The 16,271-nt window shown below is 40.5% G+C and overlaps 1 protein-coding gene across 1 annotated transcript in view; it reads right to left on the reverse strand.

The window, feature by feature from the left end:
• Positions 1-264: 264 nt before the first annotated feature.
• The window catches only part of LOC113932025 (cytochrome P450 3A12), a 32,843-nt gene continuing 16,836 nt past the window's right edge, over positions 265-16,271 (reverse strand). The window contains exons 7-13 of the mRNA XM_035722052.1: positions 15,177-15,325; positions 11,291-11,418; positions 10,156-10,222; positions 6,674-6,834; positions 4,571-4,797; positions 1,852-2,014; positions 265-673 (exon numbers count right to left, since the gene is read on the reverse strand). Of these exons, the coding sequence (XP_035577945.1) occupies positions 578-673; positions 1,852-2,014; positions 4,571-4,797; positions 6,674-6,834; positions 10,156-10,222; positions 11,291-11,418; positions 15,177-15,325 (991 nt within the window). The 3' untranslated portion in view covers positions 265-577. The remainder of the gene's footprint in view (positions 674-1,851; positions 2,015-4,570; positions 4,798-6,673; positions 6,835-10,155; positions 10,223-11,290; positions 11,419-15,176; positions 15,326-16,271) is intronic.

The raw sequence follows: 16,271 nt of genomic DNA on the forward strand, positions 1-16,271 counted from the left end.
ATATCACATTGGAGTTCTGAACAAGCTCCACCCACTCAGTAACTATATGGTCAAAATACTCAGTCATTGGCTCTCACTCATCAGTTCTACGGATTCCCCGTCAATGTGCACGAAACCATCAGTTAGTACTTTTGTAAAGAGATGTTGATTGACTGGCTCAGTGTATTGTTTAACGTAAAATATTCAAAATAAGACATGTGATATAAATGTCACTACCACAGTCATGACACGAATTCTTGTTTTCATTAAAGTTTGTTGATAAAATTGTTGAGAAAGTTTTATTCTTGATCTGTGCTCAGGGGAGTAGTTGGTACTAACTGGGGGTAGTGTATGTGAACAAGGCAGGCTGAGTCTACATCTCTGGCAATTAGTATCACCTCCTTTACTCTCCACAATATATAATGCTCCACACAGACAGCAAAAAAGCTAAATGAATGTACGGAATCCCTAGTCATCCGTCATGGGCAGTACATGAAGGCCATCTTCATTTCTGGGTTTTACTCACAAAGAAAATTGAAGTCTCTGGTAATCTGGGATACAGCTTCTTGAAGAACAAAGGGGAAGTCTTTAGAGAAAGTCAGGCTCCACTCACACTCCCATCTCTTGGCTCAATCTTGAGAACAATGGGTTTTTCTGGTTTAATTAACCCTTGAGTATTTAATTTCAGGGGGATCTGCAACAGTTAAGCATACGAGAACCAACAAATGAAACCCTGCCAACAACAGAAGCAAAGCAGGCAAGATACATGAAGGACAATAATGCATTACAAACATATAAATACTATTTTTAGATTCATCTATCTCTGATTCTTTAAAATTACTCTGTAAGCTGTCAAAACGGAGCATGGAAGCATTCATCCATCACTCTTTCAACAGAACATCTATTGAATACTTACTCTGTACCAGGCTGGAGACACACTCATATTGGCTGGTGTTTGTTTGTTGTTGTTGTTTTTTTTTTAATTTTAAGAAAAAAGGATGAGTGTTTAAAATTTAAAACAGGTTCTTAGCCATTGTGGCAAACAATTCCAAAAAGTGCCAGAGTTAATTTTCATATGTGGAAACTTGAGTGTTTATGACACATTTTATTGTGTGGACATCCACACTGCTAAACATCTTGTCACCTCTGCCATGGAAACACCCATTCATGATGACAGATTGGGATGGGATGGGAGCACAGCCTGACTGGAGCCAGGCTTGCAGAAGGTGGAGCCAAGTAGCCAGGATGGCCTGGACCCTGGGAGTCCCTCCCATCAGGCAGACATGCTTCACACCACTGATTCTCAACCTTGCTTGCCCTTGAGAATCATGGGGGCACTTTTAAAAGCCACACTCTGGGAGAATTACATTAGAGTTTCTGAGATGACCTGGGCATCGGATTTTTACAAACCCACTGATTCCCATGTACAATGAGGGTTTGAGAACCTCGGTCACTAGAGTGTTTGTAAGTTATGGTGGAGAAGAGGATCCTTCAAAAGTCACGTCATGGTTATCACTGCACGTCATGACTATGCACAACATGTTCCCTTCCTTTCAGTGGACTTGAAAGAAATTTAAAATACTGCTCAAGATCATAGGTCTGTGCATAATGATGTCACATAAACTGCACTGACTATATGACCCTTATGATTGGGGGGTCATAAACCACAGATGTGGCACTCAAGAGCTGAACTTCCCTTCAAGGTCACAGATGGCTCTAAATAGATTCTCTGGCTGATAGAACAAAGTACTAAAGATAAATGAGCCCCCCCCACACACCACACACACACGACACCTATTCCATATCTCTTAGTTTCAAAGAAAAAAAAACAAACAATAAAACATTCTTTTTGCAGAAAGTTCTCTCTCTGACCTGTGTTTCTTCACAAGGTTTGAAGGAGAAGTTCTGCAGGACTCTGACCAGGGCAAGTTTCATGTTCATGATCGCAAACCTCATCCCAAGACAGTTTCGGGGTCCAGTTCCAAAAGGCAGGTATGTATAAGGATTTATGTTGTCCTTGTTCTTCTTACTGAACCTGGTTCCACATTACAAGTTGGAAACAAGTTAGTGAAACATAAAAACCACAAGAGCTACATATTCAGGGTTCTCAACCAGGGGTACATAGGAAACTTTGATGGGCTGGTTACTGAAGTCCTGCTATGCTTATCTGCTGTGACAATTATAAGCTACACGTCGTTGGATACCCCTTCCCCTATGGGAGCATTCAGTCTTGCTGAAGAGATGAGAGATGAATGCTGTTGAAAAGATTTATCTTAAACACTAGAATTATATTTAGGGTGGTGAGATGTTCACACTCTGACAGGCAAGCAAGAAGTGAGCCTGATTGAAGGAAAGGTAGCATTCTGCCTACACTGATTGACACTGGTCATCTATCCATGGAAAAAGGAGGCAGGAGAAATGCCTCCCATGATTTACATTGTTATTTTCCCCCTATACTTCCCTACCCTCCCTGCTAGGACCACCCCCAACAAATTAAACAGATCAGATTTTCAGATGATTTACATAGGCACGTGATGCTCCTCCACTATAATCATACTCACGGATATGAATAATCACTATACTTACTGAGTTTTTGTCTATCTGTTCCACAAAGCTATAAAATCCTTGAAGGTTAGACTTACACTTTATTCAAAATTCATTCCTCCATATTTATATCAAGGAAACATGTGTTTTTGGGGAAATTGATAATGGCATTGTGGTGAGGTATTATTTAAAACTCGTTATATTATGGGGGCACCTGGGTGGCTCAGTCATTAAGTGTCTGCCTTCGGCTCAGGTCATGATCCCAGGGTCCTGGGATCGAGCCCGGCATCAGGCTCCCCGCTCAGCGGGAAGCCTGCTTCTCCCTCTCCCTCTGCTACTCCCCCTGCTTGTGTTCCCTCTCTCACTGTGTCTCTCTCTGTCAAATAAATAAAATCTTCAAAAAAATAAAATAAAATAAAATAAAATATTATCTTATGGAGAAGATGCTGAAACGTTTACAGATGATATGCCTTAAAGTAATATGGAAAACAGATAAGGAATTATAATGGTGTGTGGATGGGGCAGCTGATATGGGTTCGTGGTTGTTGGGCAGGTGATGGGCACATAGAGATTCATTAAAAGTATTTCATAGACTTGTCTCTATAGAATATGCTTGTGCGTATGTCAAAAATTCTCCACAGTAGGGGCACCTGGGTGGTTTAGTTGGTTAAGGGTCTGCCTTTGGCTCAGGTCATGATCTTAGGGTCTTGGGATCAAGCCCCACATTGAGCTCCCCGCTCAGCCGGGAGTCTGCTTCTCTCTGGTCCTCTGCCCCTCCCCCCACTTGTGCTCTTTCTACCCCTCTCCCCGTGTCTCTCTCTCTCTCTCTGTTTCTCTCTCTCAAATAAATAAAATCTTCAATAAAATTATCCATAATAGGCATTTTTAATACATGGATTTCATACTGCCTGGCACAGTCCCTGACACACTTAGGTAAGCACTTCCTCTCATGGCGGAATGAATCACAGACAGGTACAAGGGGTGCTCTGTGGTTTCCACTTGAGAGGCTATAGGAGAGGGCACTCCTGAGCTTATGGGCACCATCAGGTCCCCTGGTCTAGAAAACAGAGGACTTGGTCATTCTTGAGTTCTTTCAGCAAGTACTATGTGCAGATGCATTACTAGCACTAGGGACACCATGCAACAGGAGAAGGGCTCGGCCAGCAGGGAGTTAGGGGCAGGGGCTAAACGTCTAGATCCCTAAAAAGTTCATCCAAATTTTGCTCACCAATACAATAAACAGGAAAGCGAGGACTTTAGCAGAATTCAAGCTGCACCCAAAGCCACACTCTGCTCTGAATGATCAGAACGGAAAGCTCAAGACCCCTCCAAGGAGGATGTCTCAGACGGCTAGAGAGCAGATGAGCTTGCTTTGGATGAACCCCTGATACTGAGAGAGGTGGGAGCTGACACAGGACTGCAGCCACACACAGCACAGGACCTTTGCGCACCTCTGTCCTCAGGAGGCTGTTCCTCCTGCCGGCAATGTGAACTCAGCTCAACGGCCTCTGCTCTCACACTACAGCTATCAGAATCTGCGGTCCAGAGTTACAAAAATGCAATGTGAGAATGTGAGGAGTAAATTCAGAGAGCTAGAGAGAGCAGAAAAACTTCAAGGAAAAAAAAGCCCCATTTTCTTAAATGAGAGAATGGTTAAGTATATTATGGTATACGCATATAATCACAAACACAAATACAGTATGTTTTTATAGCTTACTGTTACATTAAGTAAGTAGTTCAAAAAATATACAATGCCATCCTAACTTTTAGTAATCTATGTATGCGTAGAAAAATATCCACAAGGACATATATCACGCGATCAATAATGATGTATGTGACTGGTGCTGACATTAATTTTCTTTTTTCTCAACTACAGTTTGCAAAATTTTGACAACAATGATCATTTTGTAATAAGAAAAATACATCTAAAAATAAAAAGATGTACAAACAAATAATTGTACAACCACATGTTTGTCATCTATACTAAGGAAATATCAGAATATCCTTCAATATGAGGGTGGGTTCCCCTTTCCAGGGCTCCCTGTACCTTTCAGGACGGAACTCCTCGGGTTCTGGCCAGAGATCCAGGTCTCGGTGAAGAGTAAAGACCGGCACCATCACCACTGTCCCTTTGGGAATGAACACACCACTGATTTCCACATCTTTCTTACAGACCCTCTCAAGTCTACCACCGATTGTGTATAATCTGAGAGTCTCATTCAACACCATGTCGAGATACTCCATCTGTAGAAGGGCATCATAAGTGGGCAATGCCTGGAAGGAAAGAAACAGATTTTGATACACTGAGATTTGGAATCAATATTTAACTCACTCTATACACTACTACCGAAGAGTTAGGAACACCTAAGAATCATTTGTTTTGGTAAAGGGCGTTTATGAACATTTTAATGACTACCATGTCTTTCGACCTGCTCAATGGCCCACTGACATGTGTGCAATAGTAATGACCAGGGGAGATCGCAGGGACAATCCCCTAAACAGGGCCTGAAATCCTTCCCAATACCAGGTATGGTTTTTCTTCCTCATGTGAACTAAAGGGACTAATAGATTGTGAACTGTAATCTTTTTAAAATTTTTTTAAAAATTCAATTTAGTTAACATATAGTGTATTATGAATTTCAGGGGTAGAATTTAGTGATTCATTAGTGGCATATAACACCCAGTGCTCATTACATCCGGTGCCCTCCTTGATGCCCATCACCCAGTTACCCCATCCCCCCCTTCCCCTCCCCTCCTCTCCAGCAACCCTCAGTTTGTTTCCTACACTTAAGAGTCTTTTATGGTTTCCCTCCCTCTCTGTTTTTATCTTATTTTATTTTTCCTTCCCTATGACGCTTAGTCTTAAGTGAAACATGGTGAAGTCACTCTTCCCTTTCAAAACAGGAGTCACACACCAGCACCATGGAAGCAGAATGTGCAACAGAAAATATCCCCTCTTTCACATAAACTCTTCTAGTGGAAATATCCTACTCCCTACCTTTCAATTACATTTACAGTATTTAGAGAGAAAAACTCTATTATATAAAAAGTATAAATAACTGGGGGAGACCCTACTTCCTTTCAACCCAAATAGGGCAAGAGAAGGGCAGGATTGGATGCTACCAAATGTGGACACACAATTTCGGTTCTATGGAACGTTCTATGGAGGATCAGAACCCTACTCTCAGTCCACCCTCTGTTGCTGGAAGGGTCTCCTTGTTGTTGCTTCAGGGTTTCACTGTTTGCCAAATAAGCCACTCCAGACCCAGAGGCCAGGTCAATTCATAAGTAGGGAACTCCAGGTTGGGCAGGGATTGGTAAACAGTGTGGTCAATATGTGCCTATCATTTCGTGTCATATACATATTTTTTATTTATTTGAGAGAGGGAGAGAGAGAGAGACAGAGAGAGAGAGAGAGAGAAATCACAAGCAGGGGTCGGGTGCGGGGGGTGCAGACTCCCCCCTAAGCAGGGAGCCCTATGTGGGACTCGATCCCAGGACCCTGGGATCATGATCCAATCCAAAGGAAGACCCTTAACTGACAGAGCCACCCAGGAGCCCTGGTGTTATATTCAAGAGCCAACATTGTAGAGGTTAGAGGTCGATCAGGATCCAGGCACCCTGGCTCCTAGCTTGGCTTCTTCACCACTAGTTATATGATAATTTAAAACGTTATGATGTCTCTCTGTGGCTCAGTTTCCTGAGTTGTTACATGGAGATAATAGGGTTGCCATTTCATAGGGTATGTGGCAGAGACACTCACTGCCCACCCAATAACCATGAAGACCCCCATAGTTCCCAGCCCATGGGAACTTAGGGGAAACTATTTTGCAAATCGGCTGTGAACTGGTGAGATGTATGTCAGTTCGGGGCCAAACATTTGAAAAGCAAGTGAGCGACACTCTAGTTCCTTGTTCCCCAGCCAACAATTAGTCCCAAGTTCCAGATAATGCAGGTATAAGAAAGTAGAGCCTCTTTCCCCAGTATCACCGAATAACTATATGAAGCAGAGGCTCATCCCCATGTTGGACATGCTAATGTGAGTTACAAGTAAACCTTTTAACGAAAACCCACTTGGTTTGAGGGCTAATCTGTTACTGAGACATAACCAAGCCTATCCTGGCTCCCTCTTCAGGTAGGTACCGCTCACCTTATTGGGGAAAGTCGCATCAATCTCCTCCTGCAGTTTCTGCTGGACATCAGGGTGAGTGGCCAGTTCATACACAAGGAAGGAAAGAGAAGTGCTAGTGGTCTCGTAGCCAGCAAAAATAAAGATAATAGATTGGGCCACAAGCTCCAGATCAGAGAGAGCTAAAAGAAGCAAAGACATTTTAGCTAGAGCAGGTGAATAGAAAACATCACAGTTTAGATGATGAGAAATTTATTGGAAACTCCCAATTCCCTTGGGGGAAAATGTAAAAGCAGTTCAGAATCAAACTCACAGTGGTTTGCACTCTGATGTCTACCTACAGAGACAGAAAAGCAAGAAGTTGTCTTGCTCTGGTTATTGCCATGGTCTATACTATTCTTGGCCATCTGCTCCTGCTTATGCCACCACCCCCACCAACACAGAGAGGTAATTTCAGGAGCTAGCATTTCTGTCTAATGCACATAGAGTTTTCTGTATGTCCTTTGGAGAATCTGACAATGACTTCCGTCCTAAGTCACATGGGATAGCATTCTCCCTCAGGAAAATTTAAATCCTCCCCAGCTAAAACAGAACTTAAATTTCTTTAGAGAGTTTGCAATGCTAAGGCTCAATTATCAGGAAGAATGAATGCTCTTTCATCTAAAAATATCTGCAGGAACTTAAGAGAACACAATTGGGCTACAGATGAACTCTTGCTGCTCAAAGTGTGGGATCCGCAGCATCTGGGAGCTTATTAGAAATGCAGAATCTCAAACTTCACCTTAAAATATCGAATCAAAATCTGACCTTTCATGAGATGTGGTGATTTGTGTGAACAACCTACCTTGAGAAGCACAGATTATACCTTTCTGAGGTCTCAGCTAATAGAAGACCTGGCACACAACTTCTCAAGTGGATGATCTCCAATATGTACAGAAACTATGACACAGACAACGTGAGAAGAGTGGGGATAGACCTAGGATAATCCATGCCATTAAAGGAGCAGAAGAAAGAATGTGTCAATAGCAGGGTACTGGCTGGCAAGAAATACAGACAAACTGAATGCAGTGAATGGAATTAGCAATGCCTATTCAATCATGGCCTGAATCGGTCACCTTCCTTAGTGCACGGCCCCACTCTGAATATAAGTTGGCACCTCTGATTTTCTCCTGGCAGAAACACAGCGTGGTCATGCTCTAATCTCTTTGATCAGAACTGTATCAGGACATTTGGATACGTAGAGCACTGAAATGAACATGGCCTCTGCCACAAACACATAATTCACAACTAAAGACAATTAAAAAGTGTAAGAAAGGTCTATAGAGTTCTGATTTCCCAGTCATACTTTCTGTGAGGCTGCTGTGGATCAATTCAACTATCAAATTCTTGCTCTCGATTACCATGAACCCCATGATAATCAAACTTTAGAGCTGTGCTGTCCAATAAGGTAGCCACTTGCCAGATGTGGCTATTTATGTTTCTTTTACTTAGTTATATTAAATAGAATATAAGATTCAGATCTTCAGTGACACTAGCCACATGTCAAGTGCCCAATAACCACATGTTTGTAGTGGTTCTGTACAGAGCCAAGCATAGATAGAATATTTCCTTCATCACAGAAAGTAGTAGAACTAGAACGATAGAGAGATGGTTACATAGAATAAAAGGAGACACAGTCGTATATAATATATATATATATATATGTTATATATATATTATATACTAGTGGTGTGATAGAGTAAGCCCATTGTTTTTCTCTAGAATCAACTGTTATATATTCAAGAATTTTGTGAGATGGTTGTCAAACCATAGAGAGCTTGAAATTGACCACAATGAGAATATTTTGGTCATAGAAACAACTATAAATCAAGACTCCCTTTTTCTTTCAGATGCAGAGACCATAATTACATCACTGGTTATGGATATAGAAATATTTGTCTTCATCAGTCCTGTGTAAATATATTTGATGTTCTTTGTTTGGCCCACTGAGAGGAAATAGAAACAAAGAAACCCTTGTAGCAACGAGCACTCCTACATCCCAGATTTTGTTTTCTAAACACCATTTCTCACTAAAAGGAAACAGAGTTTCTCGGAGAAGTGGATGATTCCAGGGCTCACCAGGGGAAACAGAAGAGAAACCTGGAATGTCTCATACCAGAATGCAAGGAAATGCTCAGAAAATGAATGGGCAAAGGATACAGAATCCTCTATGTGCTGTAATGGTGGATACACATAATTCTACGTATGTCTAAACCCATAGCATGTACAACACCAAGGGTGAACTGTAATGTAAACTATTGATTTGGAGTGGTAATAATCTGTCATTGTAGGGGCATTGAATGTAAAACAATTACCACATCGTGAGGGATTTTGATAGTGGGAGATGCTGTATGTAGGTGGGGCAGAAGGAATATGGGATAAGTCTCTGTGTCTTTCACTCAATTTTGCAGCTAACATAAAACTGCTATAAAAAAATAAAGTCTAGGGGTGCCTGGGTGGCTCAGTCGTTAAGCGTCTGCCTTCAGCTCAGGTCATGATCCCAGGGTCCTGGGATTGAGCCCCGCATCAGATTCCCTGTTCAGTGGGAAGCCTGCTTCTCCCTCTCGCACTCCCCTTGCTTGTGTTCCCTCTCTCACGTGTCTCTCTGTGTCAAATAAAGAAATAAAATCTTTTAAAAATTTTTAAAGAAATAAAGTCTATAGAACCCATAAAGAAGAAGAAAGAAAAGAAAAAGGACACAGGAGCCCACTTAAAAGGGCTTCTAAAGGACAAATCTGAAAGAATTGACAATCTAAATTTTAAAAAATGATGTAAGAGACTAAGTTATATTAAGATCATACTGACATATATAAATAAACAAATATAATAATGATGATGAATGGAAAGCCCACCTCAACAATGGACTATCACTCCAAATGTAGAAGAAATGGTAGAAGTAGAAAGCCATCATTTTGCAACCATCATAGTAATAATAGTTTTAATCAAATACCATCCATGGATGGTAAAAGTAGTAGGTGATGGTTTAAAGACAAACACCATATGTACACAGTCGCAAAGGCATCCTGCACTAGTTACTTCTTAATTACAAAAGGAAAAAAAAACTTGGGAGTAGATTAAGCCAGTGAACACAAGTTTAACTAAGTGTTCCAAAAGAAGGTTGCCAATACTGGGGCCAGGTGCCTCCTGATGTGATGAGCCTTGATGTGAATTTCTAGGCTGAGGGTCTGATTAAATGGGTCTGAATTAGGCTGGAGGACTGACATTGGAAACAAGCTCCCATGTGGCAGACCACTGACAGCTTTGTCTATCATTGCCCGTCAAGCCATGAAAAAACTGTGGCTGTGTTCTTCTGGAAAATTCTCTGGCTACCATTTGTATCTGAACATGTGTCTTTCTTTGATTTTCTGATATTCCATCTGCTAAAAATCTTCCTCCATATCTCAGAACCACCCCCTGTCTCTGAGCCACCCCATCAAGAGCCATCTGAAGCTCTCCTTGCTTACTTTTATGGGTGTTTACTTCTTTGGAATTCTGGGAGTTAATCATCAGCTGAAGAAAATCCACTCGGTGCTGGGAACAGAAAGAGACATTTCAATGACAAAAAGTCACTTGTGAAGTCAGAAATAAAACAGGGATGCAGTACCTAACTTCTTTCCTGAGAATATGGCCCCTTCACATCCAGAAGTTTAGTGTTTCCAGAGTCATCAGCGAACAAAGATGTCCAGCTACAGATCTTGGAGAGCATGATATTTCCCTGACAGGAATCCAGCCATTATGTCTCTTTGCTTTTTGGTTCTTGCTCTCTCTGATCCTCAGCTTCTCTGGCTTTTGAACACAGCTTCCTGGCCCAAGGGTTGCCTGCTCCTTCTCCTGTCATACCTACTAGCTCAGGAGAAAGTCCCTGACTTCAGTCCTTTTGTTTTTCCAGCCTTAATTCTTAATGAATGGTCATATAGACCAATTCCCTGGCCTCTGCAGAGTCCACGGGCAGCTTCCATGTCAGCATCTTCCAGTGCCCCATCCTCCCAGAACTCTGCACAATCTTCATAGACATCCTGCGGTACCAGCCCTGTCTCCTTGTCCCACACACGACCTAGTGCTGGCCGCCAGGTCTCAGGAAGGCAAAGCCTACTCAGCCAGCTTGCAGCCTCAGTGTCCAAAGAAGACACCTGCCCACTCCACATTATGATAGCCTCAAGTTTAACATAACCAGGTACCTGAGGGGAATTTCCACTGGAGAACATGTAAGAAAAGAGGCTTAGAATGAAGGGATTCTTTGTCACTGTAAGATCTGGCAAAATCATACTACCAGGAAAAATATTTTACGCAGTAATTTTTAAGTTTTGACAATTTATTGAAAGGAAGTGGTAGTTTTTCTCTCATTGAAGATTATGCAGTGACATACTCGTTGGCAAGCTTATTCTTTAATTTTAAACATTGTCTCTCTGACTCATCTTCTTATCTCCTTCCCTGACCTCCACCTTCTTCATTCTCTCTAAAATGTTAGAAGTCTCCTGCTCTAAACCCTATAGTTCTCTACCTACCATAAAAACCTACTTAGAACTGTGTACATCAGATGTATACAGTTCAATAACAGATCAAAAGTGAACATGCACATGGAACCACCACCAGATTTACCTTTTGTTTATCTTTGAGGCGACTTTCCTTCATCCTTTGTACAGATTTTGTGAAAAAATCAGTAACACGTTTTGGAAATAGCCAGATATTTAGCATTTCAAAAACTGGGGCAAGGAATGGAAACAGTACTATAAGGGAAAAAAAGCAATGGAAATATCAGTGAAAATGAAAAATTTCCCTGGGGCAATTCTAATGTGGTCTACCAACCTGAGGATTAAAAGATACCAGGATTCATTCGTATCAGGAGTTATTCCCTTTATGACCTTTACTTGAAGTGGCTGAGTCGGAGCAAGTCACACATATGGGCCACCCCTAGAACAGCCAGATCAGTGTCTCCTGCCACATCTTTAGAGTGACCAAAGGAACAAGATTGCATTCCTGGATCTCTTAGCCTTTTATTTTTGGACTAGAGTCTCAATAAAATCAATTATATTTCATACACTGTGATAAAAAAAATCCAAAAGTGAAATTAGGAATATAACTCCTTTACAGTAACATCAAGAAGAACAGAATACTTAGGAATAGCTTTAACAAAGGAAGTGCTTATACTCTGAAAACCACAAATATTGTTGAAATAAATTAAAGATTTATGTAAATGGAAAAACATCCAATGATCATGGATTAGAACTTAATATTGTCAAGATGGCGATACTCCTCAAACTGATCTACAGATGAATGTACTCCCTATAGGAATCCTAGCTGCCTTCTGTGTAGAAATTGACACACTGAAATTAAAATTCATATGGAGGGGCGCCTGGGTGGCTCAGTCGTTAAGCATCTGCCTTCGGCTCAGGTCCTGATCCCAGGGTGCTGGGATGGAGCCCCGCATCGGGCTCCCTGCTCAGCGGGAAGTCTTCTTCCCTCTCCCACGACCCCTGCTTGTGTTCCCTCTCTCACTGTGTCTCTCTGTCTACGGCCATACCACCCTGAACGCGCCTGATCTTGTCTGTCAAATAAATCAATAAAATCTTTAAAAAAATAAATAAAATAAAATAAAATAAAATTCATATGGAATGGAAGGGACCCAGAATGACCAAAACAATCTTGGGGGGGAAAAAAAAGAATACAATTGTAGAACTCTAACTTCCAGTTTCAAAAATTACCACAAAGCTATAATGATCAAGACAGTGTGGTCCAGGCATAAGGAGAGACATATAGATCAATGGAATTGAATTTGGAGCTCAAAATTATACCCATGTGTTTATGGTCAACTGAATTTTGAGAAGGTTTCCAATACCATTCAATGGAATAAAAATAGTCTTTTGAATAAATGTTACTGGGACAAGTCACATGACCTCAGAAATTAGAATACATTCTTAAATATGACACTAAAATCACAGATAAAAATGGAAAAATACATAAATCGTACATCGTCAAAATTTAAAATTTTGTGCTACAAAGAACACTATGAAGAAAGTGAAAAGACACCTATAGAATGAGAGAAAAAATTTTCAAATCATATATCTTAAGGGTCTTTTATCTAGAAGATGCAGACAACTCTTTGAACTCAAAAACAGAGAAACAGCTGAACCAGAAATGGGCAAGAATTTGAATACATATTTAGCTAAAGAAGTTATGCACCCCAATGTTCAAAGCAGCAATGTCCACAATAGCCAAACTGTGGAAGGAGCCAAGATGACCTTCAACAGATGAATGGATAAAGAAGATGTGGTTCATATATCCAATGGACTATTACTCAGCCATCAGAAAGGATGAATATCTACCATTTACATTGACATGGATGGAACTGGAGGGTATTATGCTAAGTGAAATAAGTCAATCAGAGAAACACAATTATCATACGGTTTCACTCGAATGTGGAACGTAAGAAATAGTACAGAGAACAACAGGGGTGGGGGGGAACTGAATGGAAAGAATTCAGAGAAGGAGACAAACCATATGAGACTCTTCACTTCAAGAAACAAACTGAGGGTTGTGGAAAGGAATGTGGGTGGGGGGATGGGGTAACTGGGTGATGGGCATTAAAGAGGGCACCTCATATGATTAGAATTGGGTGATATACTCAACTAATGAATCACTGAATATTATATCAAAAACAAATGATGCACTATACCTTGGATAATTGAATTTAAATAAAAAATTAAATTTAAAAAAGAAGTTATGAAATAGGCGACAAGCATATAAAAAGTTGCTCAACCTCACTAGTCATTGCAAATGCAAAACAAAACCACAATGGGATACCCTTCACACTCATTAAGATGGCCATCATCAAAAAGATAGACAAATGTAGACCAACTGTTGGCAAGGATAAGCAGAAACCAGAACCCTCATGTTTAACTGGTGGGAATGTAAAATGATGTCATTATTGTGGAAAACAGTTGGGCAGTTCCTTATTAAATTAAACACACTATACCTTAGCAACATAGCAAGTTACAATGCAAAGCATTGTACAAACAGCAAAGTTACTTCACAATTCCATCTCAGAATACACACCCAGAAGAATTAAAAACAGGTATTCAAACAAAAACTTGTGCATGAATGTGGATAGCAGTACTATTCACAATAGCCAAGAGTTGGAAACAACCCAAATGTCCCTCAAAAGATGGAAGGATAAACAAAATGCAATAAGTCCATACAGTGGAATATTGTTCTGCCATAAAAAGAAAGTTCTGATGCATGATGCAACATGGATGAACCTTGAAAACGTTACGCTAAGGAAGGAAGGCAGCCACAAAGATCACATGTTATATGATTCTATCTGTATGAAGAGTCCAGAAGAGGCAAATCTATCAGACAGAAAGCAGATTAGTGGTTGCTTAGGTCTAAGGAAAGTAGGTAGTGATACTAAAGAAGTACAGGATTTCTGTGTTGACAACAATATTCCAACAATTGAGTGCAGTAAAAGTTACACATATCTTTGAATGCACCAAGCAGAGTTTTCAGTTTCCTTGAGTTATAAGAGACATACAGTATTATATAAGATAAGGTGTACTGCATATACTTGACATACATATATAAAAATGATTACCACAATAAGATTAGTTAACATGCATCATCTCGTACAGTTATAAAAACAAAATTTTCTGCCACTATGATGACAATTTACAAATACATCATACAGTGGTGTTAACTATAGTCATCATGTTGTATTTACCAGTCCAGTACTCCTCTATCTTATAACTAAAAGTACGTACCTTTGCTCACCTTCATTCAAGTCCCATCCCCCAATCCCTGCCTCTGATAACCACATCCGATCTCCTTTTTGTATGACTTTGTTTCTTGTATTGTTTTTTTATTCCACGTGTAATTGAAGTCAAACAATATTTGTCTTTCCCTGTCTCACTCATTTCATTTAATAATGCCCTCAGGATCCATCCATGTTGTCCAAATACAGAATTTCCTTCCATTTTTATGGCCGAATAAGATTCCATGGTATATACATACCACATTTTCATTATCCATTCCTTGGACAATGAACAGTCAGACTGTAAAAATTGAATTGTACATTTTAAAAGGAGGACATAGTCTGTCGTGGTTTGTCTCCCCCTCTGATTTCCCCCTCTTCATTTTTCCCTTCCTTCTCCTAATGCCCTCCGTGCTATTCTTTATGTTCCACAAATAAGTGAAACCATATGATAATTGACTTTCTCTGCTTGACTTATTTCACATGATGAGTATTAAGGAGGGCATGTATTGCATGGAGCACTGGTGTTATACACAAACAATGAATCATGGAACACTACCTCAAAAACTAATGATGTACTGTATGGTGACTAACATAACATAATAAAAAATAAATTTAAAAAAGGGGGACATATATGTTATATGAAGTTATATCTCAGTAAAATTGTTGTAGAAAGGTAGGAAGGGAAGAAGTGAGGGAAGAAGGAAGGAAGGAAAAAGAGAAAGCTAGTACTGTACGTACATAATGAGAAGAGAAATGGATTAAGGAAATCAAATTTTAAGAGCTTCTTAGTATTTTCCACAAAGGGATCCTGTGGGTTGTTGAGGGAATCAATGTTCACTCCAAACGATGTGCTGGTAATCACATCCATGCTGTAGGCCCCGAAGATGCTTAGTAGAGAAAGAAAGATGTAGATAATTAAAAGCGATACCTTTTTACTGTTCTTATCAAACACATGACACAGGAAGTACATATAGATTTCAATGACCAGGCAAGACAAGAGCCACACTTTCAGAACCACCTGCTACATCATCCGAAGAGTCTATATGCCATCACACTCATTCACGAGGTGCTCAGGAGGTGCCACTGATGCAGCTGGCCTTGCGCTAGGGGTCATGGGGACACTGCAACATGTTAGACACACCTCTGAGCACAAGGAGCTCAGTCATGGAGGGTTAGAGACCAAGAGCTGGACATATTACAGTAGCGTGTTTTGAGTATGGGCAGTAGAAGGTGGATTAGCACTGTGTCTGAGAAGGACAAATGGTGGAATAATTAACCCTTCCTCAGGGCCAAGTAGGTGAAATTGATTGGGATCTCCTCTCACCACAGGATCTATGCTTAGAGCTGATTCCTCTTCAGCACATGATAAAACACCAACACCCTGTTCTGTGCTGCCAAGAACACCATCCCTTCTTCTCTACATCCCTGCTAAGGCTCCTGAAAGACCCACTCTGTCTCATCTCCGTCAATCTGAGATTATCCTTTGGACTCACTCATTTCCATAAAATATAAGAACAAGACTGTTCCTAGTGTAAAAAAAGATATTAAATTACACCAGAATTGACTTAGGGGATGCCATAGCTAAGTGATCATATGCCACTAGTTTCCTAGGACAGTCCCAATGTACATCTGTTCATCCTACATAATTAAAATATATTCCAGGTAGGGAAAAAAAAAAAAAATGGTCACCTTACCCATCCCATGAGCAGGGCCTTCTCTCTTTTGAGATTGAAAGAACAGTTGGTCATAAGAATTAATATTTAGTGTTTTGCTAATATCCTCAACAAATCAGGAAGGGGGTTAAGTTGTTCCAAGTTCCACATGTTAATGTTC

Source organism: Zalophus californianus, chromosome 10 (genome assembly GCF_009762305.2).
Source record: "Zalophus californianus isolate mZalCal1 chromosome 10, mZalCal1.pri.v2, whole genome shotgun sequence".
Lineage (NCBI taxonomy): Eukaryota > Metazoa > Chordata > Mammalia > Carnivora > Otariidae > Zalophus > Zalophus californianus.